The 14,913-nt window shown below is 46.0% G+C and overlaps 1 protein-coding gene across 1 annotated transcript in view; it reads right to left on the bottom strand.

Moving 5' to 3' along the window:
• Positions 1 to 14,913, bottom strand: part of LOC123355418 (non-compact myelin associated protein) — a 41,203-nt gene that overhangs the window by 2,957 nt on the left and 23,333 nt on the right. Inside the window, exons 2-3 of the mRNA XM_044997873.1 lie at positions 3,507 to 3,602; positions 1,767 to 1,851 (exon numbers count right to left, since the gene is read on the bottom strand). Of these exons, the coding sequence (XP_044853808.1) occupies positions 1,767 to 1,851; positions 3,507 to 3,602 (181 nt within the window). The remainder of the gene's footprint in view (positions 1 to 1,766; positions 1,852 to 3,506; positions 3,603 to 14,913) is intronic.

Raw genomic sequence — 14,913 nt, forward strand, 5'->3', positions numbered from 1 at the left:
TACGATCAGCTTATGCTGATGATGAGGATGGATTTCCATCCTTTTGTACCATCAGCCGCCCATGGCGGGGGGGGGAGCAAGGATGTTGGTGTTGAGTGCTGCACTATCGCGTCTATCTGCAGCATTCAGTAAAGATAGGGTGACATGTAAAAGAGTCAGAGGATTGTTTTACCTTTCGCTTCTGGGGGTGGGTGGGGGGTGGGTGAGTAGATTGCCAAGCTATGCCCTGACCCGCGGACACTGTGTTTGACCCTAGAAGCATTTGGAGCTCAGCCAAGAATGCAAATAATTTTAGGAGGCTGCAGGAACTGTGGGATAGCTTCAGTCCTCCAGTCCATGCGCATCCATTTGATTCTTTGGCTTTCCGTTACGCTTGTCACGCTGCAGTGCGCTGAGTCCCTGCTATGGCGTCTGTCTGGAGATTTTTAAAAAAGGATTCTGAATTTCATCTTCTGTAACGGAGCGCTGATAGAACGGATAGAACGGATTTGCCTGCCCTTACAGCGATCACATCCGCATGGTCCATGCGGGAGCTCTTTTTTTTATTTTGATTTCGGACTGCATCGCCACCCGTGCTGATCGGAGCTCCACGCTGGGCAAACAGGAAATATTCAAAAGTTCGCGGGGCTTTTCCTGTTTACCTGACCACTGCATCCGAGTTCAGATTGCGGTCCAGAGCGGTCACTGGTGCACTGTGGGATAGCTCCCGGAGGCCAATACCGTCGATCAGCGTCCACACTAACCCTAATCCGATATGTTAATACCGATACTAGCGTTACTCCTCTCGTTAGGGAGGAGTACAGAAACCGGTTTAAAGAGCCATTAAAATCGATATAAGGTGCCTCCTAGTGTGGACGGTTTTGGCGTTAAATCGGTTTTACGCTCCTAAAACCGATTTAAACGCCTAGTGTAGACCAGGCTACAAACTCCTTCAGGATTCATGAAGATGACCTGGTTCATTTAAGTTGCCTCATCTGGAAGCAGCAGGTAACCAGAGGGCAGCATATGCCAGAAAATGGTAGACAAAGTCTGGGGCTGGCATGCAAAAAGCCTCTGCCGGACTTGCATTCATTTACACTTTTTGTATCTTGGAAAGCAACAATGTCAAAACAGACAAATCTACTCATGCTCCTGCTTGGAGCAAAGTGAAACTGACCTGATTTATGGTCAGTTTCAGTTTGCTGCTGTGCTACACACTGCACACGTAGTGGAGTAGGAGGGGCCAGCAATCAGGATGAGAGGGAAAGGAAATGGAACTAGGAAGGAGGAGGAGGACGGGGAAGTTACATTTCTGTTTTTTGTAGAGTCCTTCATGAAAACTGCATCTAAAACAGTTTATTCAGACTTAACTACTGCAGAATAGCAGAGGGAGAGAGAGACATCAAGAGGCATATGCAAAAGGAATTTAAAATGTTTGTTCTGAAGTTTGAGATATCAGAAAGCGTGACTGAGACATGAAGATACAGGAGGTGCAGAGGAGAAGGCAGGAGAGCAAGGAAACCAGTGCTAGCGGAGTGGAAAGAACAGAAAAAGACAAGATCCTCAAGGTAGTGAGAGAGAATGGTTATGATGTCTGAAATTTCAAATGAACAATCAGGAATGTGTATTGTAGTTTTTAGTCCTTGGGATTTCGGCAATTAAGTCCTTGAAATGGCATGCGAGATAATACAGCATAGACACAAGAAATTCTAAGCACGTGGCAGTGATTTTGGTTTATCCTGTCTAACCTTAGCTACATAAAAGAAATTAGGAACAAAGCCATGTACCTGTTATACATTTTCAACATGAGCAGAACCACTGTGAATATAATAATCACTCCAACTACGATGGCAGCTACGATTGCTCCGGAACCTATGAGAGGGGCAGGAAAAAAGACTGAGCATGTTTTGTTTAAATAGCTTTTATTGTATTGCTTGAACAAGACTTTGCCCAGTTAATTTAAGTTGCATGTTTAAAGAGAAAAAGATTTCCAAAACTTGTTTCCATTTTTATTCCGGAAAAACAGTGGTTTGAGGTGCAAACTCTGCAGGCAAAGGCTTAGCTCCAAACGTTGTGGCGCTGAATTAGGGCTTAAGAATTAGAGAGTAAAACTGACTAAAAATAAAACAAACTGACTGGTCTGTTTTCCTAATCCTTGCTGAAGGAAATACAATAAGTAAACAAACCCACTGAGAGACCGTCTGGTCCAGTGGGTGGGGATTCAGGAGACCTGTGGCTCTACCCAACCGGTTATATGACCCTGGGCAAGTACTTCCTTTCTCTGTGCCTCTGTGTTCCCTTCCACCCTTTGTCTGTTTCATCTGTAAACTTTTTGAGGCAGGAACTCTATCTTAGGCCTGGTCTACACTGTGGGGGCTGGGGGAGGAGAATCGATCTAAGTTATGCACCTTCAGCTACGTGAATAACGTAGTTGAAGTCAACGTACTTAGATCTACTTACTGCAGTGTCTTCACTGAGGTAGGTTGACTGCTGCCGCTCCCCCGTCGAGACTCCGCCTACGCTTCTCGCTCCGGTAGAGTATCGGAGTCGACGGGAGGGCGCTCGGTGGTCGATTTATCGCGTCTTCACTAGGCGCGATAAATCAACTACTGCTGGATCGATCGCTCCAGAGGTAAGTGTAGACATGCCCTTAGTGTGGGTACATCTACACTGCAGCTGGGAGCATGCTTCCCAGCTTGGGCAGATGGACACATGATAGCTCCACTTGTGGTAGCATGCTAAAAATGGCAATGTAGCCAAGAGTAGCGCGAGTAGTGGCTCAGGCTAACCACCTGGATTCCGGGTGGGTTTGTACTCAGGAGGCTAACCTGAGCTGCCGCCCGTACTATCCCTGGCTACTCTGCTATTTTTAGCGCTAGCTAGTCTGTCTATCTGAGCTGGGAAGCTGCAGCGTAGACACACCTCAAGAATCTGAGTGATGTCCAGCACAAGGCTGTGATCTCTGCTGGGCCCTGTAGGTGCTCCCAATAAACAATTACTCACTGTGCATAAAGTTAAGCACATACCTAAGTCTGGAGGATCAGGCTCTACATATCATATGTTTTTCATTACAATCTTCATACTAGAGGACAGGTGACTAGACTTTGTGCCTGGGCTAGTAAATTCTGCAAGACTAGCAAATAATGTCGAGTAAATTAGATTAATAAAAACAATAAAAAAAGTTATCACAGAAGACTTTTTTCCTTATTTCAAGTAGTCAGTGTCTATTTAATAGCTGAAAGCATCAAAACACACATCAAAATCTAGTACAACTGCATTTAAACAAGACCTTCAAGACTGACACTTTTTTTAAAACAAGCTCACTGAAATCCATTTTATTCTATTTCATTTTGATTATCTTTAGGAGGATGAATTTTCAAAGGGTGAGGTGGCAGTTTTGTATAAGTCCCTTGTTTAACAATGTTTGCACCTGGGAATGTTTTTGGATATCTTTTCAAAATCTTCCCCAAACACATGGCATTTAAAATGCAACTCAAATATATCCATTGTCACAATGTTTGTCTTACTCTGATAAAAAATTTCTTCTTGAGACTTTGTGGTCACATTTGTTGGAGACAGGGTATTATTTCCCAGTGGCGCAGCTGTCGTCATCTTGATTCCAGCTGGACAAAGAAAGAAGGATGATTTAAAAACCAAACACTGAAATAGCTACTGTCAGCACCTATTTGAGATAACTGGACAATTATCCATCAGATATTTGGGTCTTAATCAAGACCCAGATTGTAATCACCCTACACCATGAATAGTTCTGTTGAAATGAATAAACCACTTGCAGAGTAAAGTCCTGTACCATGGATGGAATTCTGGCCCCACTGATGCCACGGGGAGTTTTGCCATGTACTTCAATGATACCATGATTTCACCCAGTGTGAATAAGGATACTCTGCCAGCCACTTAAAATGTACAGTGCTCAGGACTGCTGACACATGGAATAAAGTAAGCGAATTCCACGCATGCCAAAGATGCAATTTTCCCATTACACAGTACTAAGTTTCAGAGGAGAAATCATGGCATAAACTGGAAACAAGTGGCAACAGGCAACCAAACTACAAAGACAGTGAGTTTCAAAGTCCACACTGCAGTTTGGCCTGGAACTCCTGATATTTGGAATAGCAAAAGAATCAGGCCATAACCTTGGCACAGTGACAATTCTGACCTTGAAAGTGGAAAACACAGGAGAGTTCTCTATTAGCACGGGCAACTATATTCTGCAGTACTTGTCCAAACCACTACCGCCTGAAGTAGTGATACTGCAATCTTTGGGGCTTTGTTTTGAAAATAAAGGGAGAACAACTGGAAAAGAATAGGAGATTCTCATATATGCCATACACAGTTGCATTACATTCCTCCTTGATTTGCACCAGTGACTGGGAGACTCAGGGCAGGTCTACACTATGGGGTTAGTCAACCTAAGTTACACAACTCCAGCTATGTTATTCACGTAACTGGAGTTGACATACCTTAGGTTGACTTATTGTGGTGTCTACACCGTGCTGGGTCAATGGGAGAAACTCTCCCGTCGACTTACCTTATGCTTCTTGTTCTGGTGAGGTACAAGAGTCGACGGGAGAGTTGATCTGCGGTCGATTTAGCGGTTCTGCACTAGACCCGCTAACTCGATCCCACATGGATCAATCACCACATGTTAATCCGCCAATATGTGGAGACAAACCCTCAATCAAGGATACTAAATTTCGTGATTCAGTAAACGAACAAAGAGACTATTTTTAAACAGGCTACTGCATCCGCAAACGTACTTTGCCAATTGTGTCGGTTTTGATTATTTGTGATAAATCTCTGTAGTAAACGTTCAGTAATGTCAATGAAGCCTTAGGAGACTTCGCCCCGCTAAATCTTTGCTGACAAGTGAGGTAAGGCTGGCAGGAGAGATTTGTGAGAATGATTAGGTTTGGAGTTGGCAGACAGGAGAATGCATGAGATTCTACAGCACGTTTCAATAATAAGTAAAATACTTTGCACTCTCTTTCTTTTAGAGTTCTCTGAGGAGAGGGGAAGAAAAAAAATCTTTATGCCAAAGGAAGATTTAAATCTTCAAATTACTTTCTTCATCCTAAGTGGAAAAAAAACCCCATTACTGTAATTAAATCACATTGCAGTCAATTATGATCTCACAGATGGCATGTACTGCAACAGGGCCATAATGGCAAAGTGAAATGAGGTATGCAATCCAGCCCACTCTTACTAACATGTCTGAAGGGGGACAGGACATGTTTGTTACTGGATCGATTGTGCAAATTTAGCTTGTTTCTTCTTTCTACTCCATTTGGTAGCATTCTCGGGGAAAACATATAGTCTGTACATGTTAATATAGGAAACGCTTTATAAAGCAGTCAGCATTCTGTGAATTACTAGTAACCTTAGCCGATAAAATAATCCTTCAACAGTGGAAGGATCCAAACATCACTTCACAAAGACCACAAAATCTATTTAAACTCTTTGATTTAAAGATATAATGCCCTCCAACCTATCAAGATTAAATCATTCCTCAACTCTTGATGCTCTGGCTGAATCTCGTCTGTACTTATCAGGATTGTGCCTTACTCGTTTTCGTACGCTCCACTGGGATATTGTACACTTTATGGGCAAGTTCTTGGTATCTGTTTGCTTCACGTCATGTAAAATTAAAGCTAACCTAGAGCCCAATATAGGGCTTTTTTTAATGGAGAGAAACCAGCTGGTGAGATGGGGAAAATTGTAAGCTGCACAGCTTTACCACACACTCAACCAACCTGCTACTGAGGCTCCTTGAAGATCTCTCTCCCCCTTCCACACGATCCTCAAAAAGCTTTGCTGAAGCAGAATTTACCAAAGAAAGAAACTGAAAACACCAGGTGCCGTTTCTGGGAAGAGAAGCGGGGTCATGACTCGAATCGGCTTTGCTGTGGCCGGGTACCATCTCTCAGGAAAAAATTGGGACATGATTAAGTCTCCACTCATGAGGCTAGGAGGCTCCAGTTAACTGACATTTTTGCCATGACAACAACCCTTTACACTGCTACCGCACCTTCCATCTGTGGGGCTTGATCGCATCATTGCAAAACCATAGATCCACTTCTGCCCCCTTACTGACCTCCTGAAAGCAGTGGTTTCAGGTTTGCCATTGTTAACAGAGCAGGAGCTGTACTGCCTGCTGCGTTTGTGGTCAACAATGGCACCAAGCGAAACACAAATCCCCGAACCTGGGTCTTGGCAGGAGCAGAAAGGCTCTTCCTGCCATTGAAGGAAGATGCATGAAAAGGGCAGAGCTGCAATGGTAAAAGTGTCTGGGCAGCAGGCTTAGAGAGACTGTTAACACATGGTCATTGTTCTGTGGGTGCATCGAGAACATACTGTACCGGCACAGTATTTGGTTGACAAGTTGTCACTGGGTACCAGGAGCTAGGGAGCCCACTATCACCATGGGAACCTACAGGGCATGTATGCTCCCTGGCACACAGCTGACTGTGGTTCTCCTAGTCTGCTATCCCAGTGGTGCATTGGGCCAGGAGAAGGCAATGAAGAACAACAGCAGTACCCTGGATTGCGTATATAGACCTTGAGGACAATGGCTGCTGTTTTCATCTATGATAGAAATAGGTATCAATCATTTCCTGCAACTAGACAATGTCTTTGATGGATAACTTTCCATGTATGCCATGTTTTGAGGGGAGAGATTTGTATTAATACTGCATTGAGCTGGCATCCATGTGTGTGTTACACCCCTTTCTGCTTAATGGATTCAGAACAGCTAAACTTTGTAGCATATGCCCCATACTGCTAGTAGCTAATATTATTCTGCTTTAGTCATTGAGTAGTAAGAACCTGGACCAAGATTATGAAAACTGGAGCCTAGAGTTAGGCTCCCAAGTAAGTGATCTTTTAAAAATATGGAGCACCGGGCTCAATGGGAGCTGCTGGATTCTCAGCCCTTTTGAAAATTAAGCCACTCGAGAGCCTAAATAGAGATTTAGGAGCCTAACTTTAGGCACATGAGGTAAAATCCTGGCCCCAATAAAGTTAATGGCAAAACTCCCAGTGACTACAACATGGCCACAATGTCACTCTGATTTTTGAAAACGTTGGCCCTTGGCTGGTGGAGCGGGAGGATTTGAGTTCTGTCCCTGCTGTCCCTATCAAGTGCTAATTGGCCAGTATGTGCACCATAGCGAGAGCTCATAGTCATGGATTTGTTACAATAGTAAAGAGTTCTATTAATAGGTTTTTTAATAAATTGAGAATGGGAATTCAGAAAGTTACTGGCAGAGGGGAAGTGGGTGGCTCCTGTTCCAATGTTTTCCCCAGCGCAAACCGTTAGAATCGCAAGGTTGTTTCAGTCAAATGGTTCAACTCTCTTTGGTAAAAAAAAAAAAAAAAAAATGAAAATAACTCAGTCCCAGAATCCACAACTGGGTCATTCTGCTCTGACTGAATGGTTCCTTTGTGTAACCAAGGCCAAGTTACTTTTGTAACATGATGATTTAGTCTGGTCATAGATCTTTTCACCCTGAAAGAAGGATTTTGGATCAAAAGCTCCAGTCCTCTACCATGGAGTTTTGCAGAGAATTTGCAACTCTTCTGATAAAACCTGACAGTTCAGTGTCAAAAAGATATTACAACTTCTCCACAAAGCTGCATTTTTCAATCACCCCCTGCTCCCCATTTTCATTTCAATTAAAGCTGTTGCTTAGCACTATGTGCCTGTTTAAAGAGAAACGTGTAAAAGGCATCTCAGGCATTTGCTTTTCTCTCATTTCAAGATGACAGCAGGGAGCGCATGATGGGAGTCAGGCATTACAGCTGGGGGGAAGCTGACCAAATATTTCTTTAAGGGCCCAACTCAGGAAAAGTCATGCCCAGCTTTCACCAGCTAGCAGGCTGTTCATGACTACAGAAACTCATGCTTCAGGCCTTCAGAGTGCAGAGCGGATGGGTAATTTTCTTGGACTGTGTGCTAAGAATGCCAAACAATCGCCGATGAGAGAGGGTTGGACATTTCAGAGGATTGGTAACAGGATATTGCATCCATCAGTTCTTGGTCACTAGTTCAAATCCATACCAGTAATTTACCAACTGGCCACTCAATCTGTCTAGAATAAATAGAGGGCCGCTGGTGTACAGGCATTTATGGGGCCAAATTCATCTGTGTTCTAAGCAAGTGAAACTCCATTGGGGTCAGTGGGGATGTGCTTGTTTACAGCAGGGATGAATTTTGTCTACAGGCCACGGATGGCTTTCAAACAATCATACCAAGGACTCCATGTGAAAATAAAGTTATGTCATCACTTTGTTTCCATATTGCTACCATAAACCTGCTGAACATACAGGTTGTAAATACCTGTTAGAGAGACAGTATTCTGAGCACAGGAGTGGGAGCAAGGAACTCTGGAGGACTAATCCCGGTCTGTCACAGTGCCTTGGAGAAACCTCTCTGCTTAGTTTCTCACCTGTGAAACAGGGAAGAGTTCTACTGATTTGCACAATTGGGTGTCATCCATCCAGTCCCAACTTCTAGCAGTCAGAGATTTAGGGACACCCAGAGAGTGGGGCTGCGTTCCTGACCATCTTGGCTATTAGCCATTGATTTCTAGCCACTTAATCTCTAGACCACACTGGCCCATAATATATGATCTAAACACCACTGAATTTAACGGGAATCTTTCCATCGACTTCGGTGGGCTTTGGATCAGGTCCTAATTTGTCTATAAAGTGCTTTGAAGATGAATACCCCTGGGTAGATGCTATGTAACAGGCATTCTATGGTTTGCACTATTATCAACATTAATTTTAAATGCTCCCTTCACTACACACACAGTACTGTACCTCATTCTGTACACACACACCTGTCTGGGTTCCTGAGAGCTGCTAATTTATGTGTTATTCTACAGATAAAAGGGACCACAGATTGTGGAATTACTTCCAGATGTTCATTAGATGGATGCAAACATAACCAGCGGAGTGAAGCCCCTGGAATGTTTCCATTTAAATCACCTTTGCAGATACAGTACGTTGGTTGTTTTGGCAACTGACTGCAATCCATCCATTTATAAAACCTTTCCTGTTCCCCTCAGCCCCAGCATTGCAAACTGAATGGACATGCTCATTTACAATAACATCAGGGTTGGCGCTAACCAGCCAAACAGCTACTGTTACTGCCTGAAACACCTGGTAAGGATAGAAGAGGGCGGTGGGGAAACATATAGGGTTTGTTTGCATGCTTCCATAAGAGCTTATGTTCGAGAGCTGACTTCCTGCTACAGAAAGGCAGGTGCTGCTCGGGGAGAGATGCAGACTTCAGCACTTAGCAACCCAGAAAAAGGGTGTCATTCTGTCAGACACTAATAATGGAAAGGTTCAAGAGTGCCTATTGGCTCCAGTCCCTCTTTAAAATGCTGTGTTATAGCCAGACGTGCAGCTGGATATCAAATCAGCCATTGTATCTGTATTACTTGAAATAATAGTTATACTTCTGGAGCAGCTGCGGTCTGGGGGTCTCAAAGCACAATTAATCAATCTTTCCAGCTCCACTGGGTGGTTGTTAATAGCCTCTTTTAACATGTGGGGAAACCTGAAGCTGAGATTTAGTGACCTGCCTTCCTCCGTTGTGCTGCTGGTCACTGGCAGGGTTGGGAAGAACATGAGACGTGCTGACTTCCAGATTTGCTACTCTGGAGCTTCCCCTGCTCCCACTGATGTCAACGGGGCAGAAAGGCCCTACTGGGTCAAACCAATGGTCCACCTGGCCCAGTATCCTGTCTCTGATAGTAACTGGTACCAGATGCTTCAGAAGGCGTGAACAGAACAGGGCTATTTACTGAGTGAGCTACCCCCTGTTATCCAGTCCCTGCTTCTGGCAGGCAGAAGTTTAGGGATACCCAGAGCGTGGGGCTGCATCCATGACCATCTTGGCTATTAGCCATTGATTTCTAGCCACTTAATCTCTAGACCACACTGGCCTGTAATACGTGATGAAAGAAAAGCCACTGAAAGCATTAGACCAAGCTAAACAGTAGTCAGTGTGACTATGTTAATAAAGAAAACTGGACCACTGGCCATGTCACAGCTGTTTGAAAGTTATGGAGAATTTTTGCCTTCCTATCAGATTTAGGCTCCTAAATGCCTAAATCGCTTCGGAGAATGGATTTGGCTCTGTGACGTAGGTACTTTCCAAATTTTAATCAGAGCTCTTGAAGCAGTGCAGCCTAGGAAGCTACACTTCCAGTGTGATTGAACTGAAATCATTTATAGCTGCAGCCCTGCGAGTGCAAAGGAGGCTCCAGGAAGCTAAAGATGGGAGGGGTCTCCCTCCCCCCACTGATCAATAAGCAAGGAGCATGAGTCACAATGCATACAGGCTGAGATTCGCAAAGGAGCCTAGGAGAGTTATGCACTCAAATCAATGGGGGGTTGGTGTTTTTCACTTCCATAGGCCCTTTGAAAGCCCCAGCCCCTCGCTCATTCGTTCCTGTCTGATGGCAGCTGTTAGGCGGCCAGTGAGAAAGGAGTTCAGCGAGTCTCAGTCCAATTCCCTATGGAAAGGTGCCCATGTCACTCTTGACCTTCCACCGGAGAGGCCAAGGACTCAACTGGCCGTAGAAACCAAACTACCCTCTCACCTCTAGGTCCGGGCTAAGGCTCACACTGAGTGTTTGGTGGATAAGCAGGCCTCTTGTCTCCATCAACCCACTACCTCTCAGAAGCAGCCGCATTCCCTGGCACGCAGCGCTGACGTTCAGCGTTACTGGCTAAGGCGCCATCCCCTTGGTTACAGGTTTTATCTTTGAGGGAATCGATCAAGTGTTTGTGGCAAGATCCCACAACGCATTGGGGGGAAAGAGGTTTCTAAAAAAAGACATCACAAAATCCATTTTTCTTCCCCCATAAGCCGACAGGCCATCCAACCGCAACCCAAACGGGCTCTACAGCCTGTTCAGTCATGGACCCCCTGGGACAACTTGCAACAACGAAACCCGCCACAACAGCTGGGCCCACTGCCCAAGTTTTAAGGCAAAATAAAAACACGATGTACTTCAGTGAAATAATGCGCCCGAATTTACCTTAGGAGGATCTCTGGGAAGAAGAGAAAAAAAAGAATCTAGGCTCAGATTAGCCTGCAGGAGCTATTGCATAAATGTGGCTTCAGGCAAACAATACAACGATGTACTAAGTACCCTGATGTCAGACCAGTGCCTTTACATAAGCATTTGTGTCTCTCCAGGCTCTGGCATGAAGCCTTCCAGAGTTAGCCGTTGTTAAACGCACATTAAGGAGCACTTCATTTCCTTGCTGAGGCAGAGTGATAATCACATTAAACTACAGGTGGTTTCTGCATCCAGCAACAGCAGCGGCATTAAAAAAAAAACCCACCTGCACAGCCTGAAGACAAGAGCCAGCAAAGCACTGAAAACCCTCAGCTCCTATTTGATCAATCACCCTGCAGCCTCTGACCCTAGTTCTGCTGTATGAGCCTGCAGTTGAATAGCATGCTGCATGTGGAATGGATTTTGCAGGAATGATTGACATAAGCGCTGAACCCACATGGGGCACACCATTTGCTGAGAGGCGGCAACAGAGTTCACGGCTTCCGAAAGCTTTGCCCACCCAGCTTAACTGGCACAAGCATCTCTGCTTTACTCTGATCGCTGCAGTGTGTCCTCCTCCCCATTTCACAGATGGAGAAACAGAGGCCCAGAGAGGTGAAGGGACGTGCCCAAGGCAGGAAGTCACTGGCAAAGCTGGGAACAGAGGCCACATCTCCTGACTTGTAGTCCTGTAGTTCATTCACCAGACCGTCCTTCCTCCTCCGTAAGTGGAGCAGGTACGGGGCGAGCCTGGGACAAAACTGAAGTGGAGTCGGAGGTCTCTTTTGACTATATGATGCGCTGTGGGAGAGAGAACAGCAAGCTGCATAGACCCAGGTCAGTTCTGCTGTCAGACACATCCCATGGGGTTCTTGAGGGCCCCTTTTTTGAAAGGGCATTTCTGGCTCCGTGCTATTGACATAACAGCTCTTCTCTCCTGCTGTAAACAGAGACAGAATCCTCTCGGATCAGTGCACACTGGGCCCAGCGAGAGAGAGGCAGGACCATTGTCCCCACCTGCAATAATCTCAGATAAAAGGAAGAGGGCTTGGCACTTAAAACAGCACAAACAAGCAGAACAAGAACACCTTATGCACTAGTCAGGGATCTCTAGTCACTCCCTGGCATGACGAGGAAATAGTTGGGGTCAGAATCAGAGCCCGAGTGGTTTTAACTGAAGAGATGAGAATGGATCATAAGAATCCCCGAGCAATTTACGTGCAGTAGCTCAGACTAGAAACACTAAACTCACAGCTAGAGCCCAGGCTTCAGTCCAAACCTGAATGTCTACACTGCAGTCGTATAGTCTCACAGCTCGGGACCCAGTCAGCTGACACTGGCCAGCTGTGGGTGTTTTATTGCAGTGTAGAGATATCCTAAAACCATGCCCCGGGGCCAGCCCATGTCTTCAGGCAGGGCAGACTATTTCAGCGTTCCATCACCCCGTTCGATGAGATCGCTGGCTGGGGAGGCGGATTTCAATGTATGTTTAAGCAGGTTGGGGGTGTGATTGTGGTTGCTGTTTGCTAAGCAGGTCTAGTCAGACAGGCAGGAGGTCGCTGGCATGGATAGACAGAGAGTTCTATATCTGTATGAGACCCAAACCTGCTGACAGTGGGGGGAGGGCAGAGTCAGGGCAGCGGCTTCAGTAGATGTTACTGAGCATGCTCAGCCCAGGTACAAGCCAAGAAGCAATTTTGGGGGGGGAGCACATGACCCCGCATCCCTCCCGCCCCCCAATGCATCGCCTCTGGACTAGACACACAACTGATATAAATCTATATCCCCACTCTAGCAATCAGGCATGACTTCCACACAGCGAAGTGCCAACTCACTGTGCGTGCCACTCAAGGGCTGTGGCACTTTACATTGGCATGGCAAAATCCATAAGAACGGCCGTGCTGGGTCAGACCAAAGGTCCATCTAGCCCAGTATCCTGTCTGCCAACAGTGGCCAATGCCCGGTGCCCCAGAGGGAATGAACAGAACAGATATTCATCCAGTGATCCATCCCTGGTCGCACATTCCCAACTTCTGGCAAATAGAGGTTAGGGACCATCACTGTCCATCGACAGGTGCCTTTACCTAGCTAGGTTACTTTTGTGGCTTCCCATCACCATAGTCTCATGGCTTTGCCTTCACAGTCCCTTCTGTGAGGCAGCAATGAGCTGTGTCTATAGGGAACTAGAGGATTGGTACATCCAGTTTTTCCCTTGCCTGTCTCCTCTGACTCCAGTCTGTGTGATCTCTCTTCAGCTCTCACATATGGCCTCTCCCACAGTGGCAGCTCACATGACTAACAATAAGCAAGGTCAAAGTTAACAAGCAAAATTCAATGCAAACCGGACAGGGAGGAACTCACCCACCCACTCTTCAGGAATTTTTACTCCAGACAGGCACAAGGTTCATGAGAACACAGCACACTGGCGCTCATTCCCCAAGAGCAAGGACGGTCGGCCTGGGCATATGCCAGGGTTTTGCACACTGTTCGCTGTCTCTGGGATTTGCTCAGCTGTACAAAGCAAGATGAAGCAGTTTCTGGCTTGAGACGGTTTCTCCCAGTGACCTCTCATGCCCAGCTGCCCTGTCTCAGCGCACCATCTGCAGGTTCCTTTAGCTCCCTAGCATGGTGGGCAGCCCCTCCCACGGTTGCTTATGGCATCAGCGAGCCAGGTCTCAGCAAACAGCACTTTCGCTTCCCACAGACAGATGGGAGCAGTTTGGTACAAACTGGAGGAACCAGTACAAATTTTTGTCTCCATATTTTCTTTTTTGGAAGTGCGTGACTTACGCTTTCTGATCAACTGCAAATACCCACAGCAGGGCACTGACGGGTGGAAAATTTTAAGAGGCAAAATAGCTCTGCTTTAATCTCTAGGCTGCAAAGCAGACGCGTGGATTCTGATGTCCTGTTCTTTACGAATTCCAGATTTCTGCTAGGTAGTCCCCAGTGAGAGGCCCTGATCCTGAACTCACCTAAGGGCAGTGTAACAATTCCCACACATCGAGTTCAGATGTGCTTCATTCAGCGTTTGCAGGATTGGAGCCTTAGAAGTCGGGTCCTCCTGCCGATCACTACAGTCTGCAGTGGAGCGATTTCTTCCTCTCCTAGCTACTCGCAGCCTCTGCATAGGGCCAGATGAAGGTTAGTGCTGGTGAAAGATGCCAGAGCAAGGGCCTCTGTCTGCAGAACAGGTGCAGCACAGGCAGTGGCAGTGCAAGCCACCTTCACATGTCCTACCAACGTGCCCCGGACACCTCTAAGGAGGTCTCTATGGCCCATTCAGTTCTTGGTGTCTTTGTTTAGACAACCATCAAGGGGACCAATTAACACCAGTTGTGATGGTATGTGTGTGATGCACCTTTGTCCACTAGAAACTAGACTGAATTCCACCGGTTCAGTTTGCAGGGTCTACAGAAAAGCTCGATGATTCTTTTATATGCTGGATTTTGTTGCAACAGCCTCTGCAAGTCTCATGTCCCAAGTGACACTTCTAAGGCTTTGTCTACACTGGAACTTCGTCAGCAAAACTTTTGTCATTCAGGGGTGTTAGAAAAACCACAACCCTGAATGACAAAAGTTTTACCAACGAAAAGCGCCGGCGTGAACAGCACTTTGTCGGCTGCCGCTCGTTGGGGGTGGAAGTTGCTCTCCTGCCGACAAACAGTAGCTACACTGTGCACCTTTTAGCAGCATGGCTGAAGCGGCACAACTGTGTTGCTAAAAGCGGTGTAGTGTAGACACAGCCTAAGACACACTGCATGAAAGCGACAGCTCCAGGAGGCTTGTTCTCACCCAACTATGCAGGAGAGTGCACATGCTCTGTAACTCCCTC

This window comes from Mauremys mutica, chromosome 23, assembly GCF_020497125.1.
Source record: "Mauremys mutica isolate MM-2020 ecotype Southern chromosome 23, ASM2049712v1, whole genome shotgun sequence".
Lineage (NCBI taxonomy): Eukaryota > Metazoa > Chordata > Testudines > Geoemydidae > Mauremys > Mauremys mutica.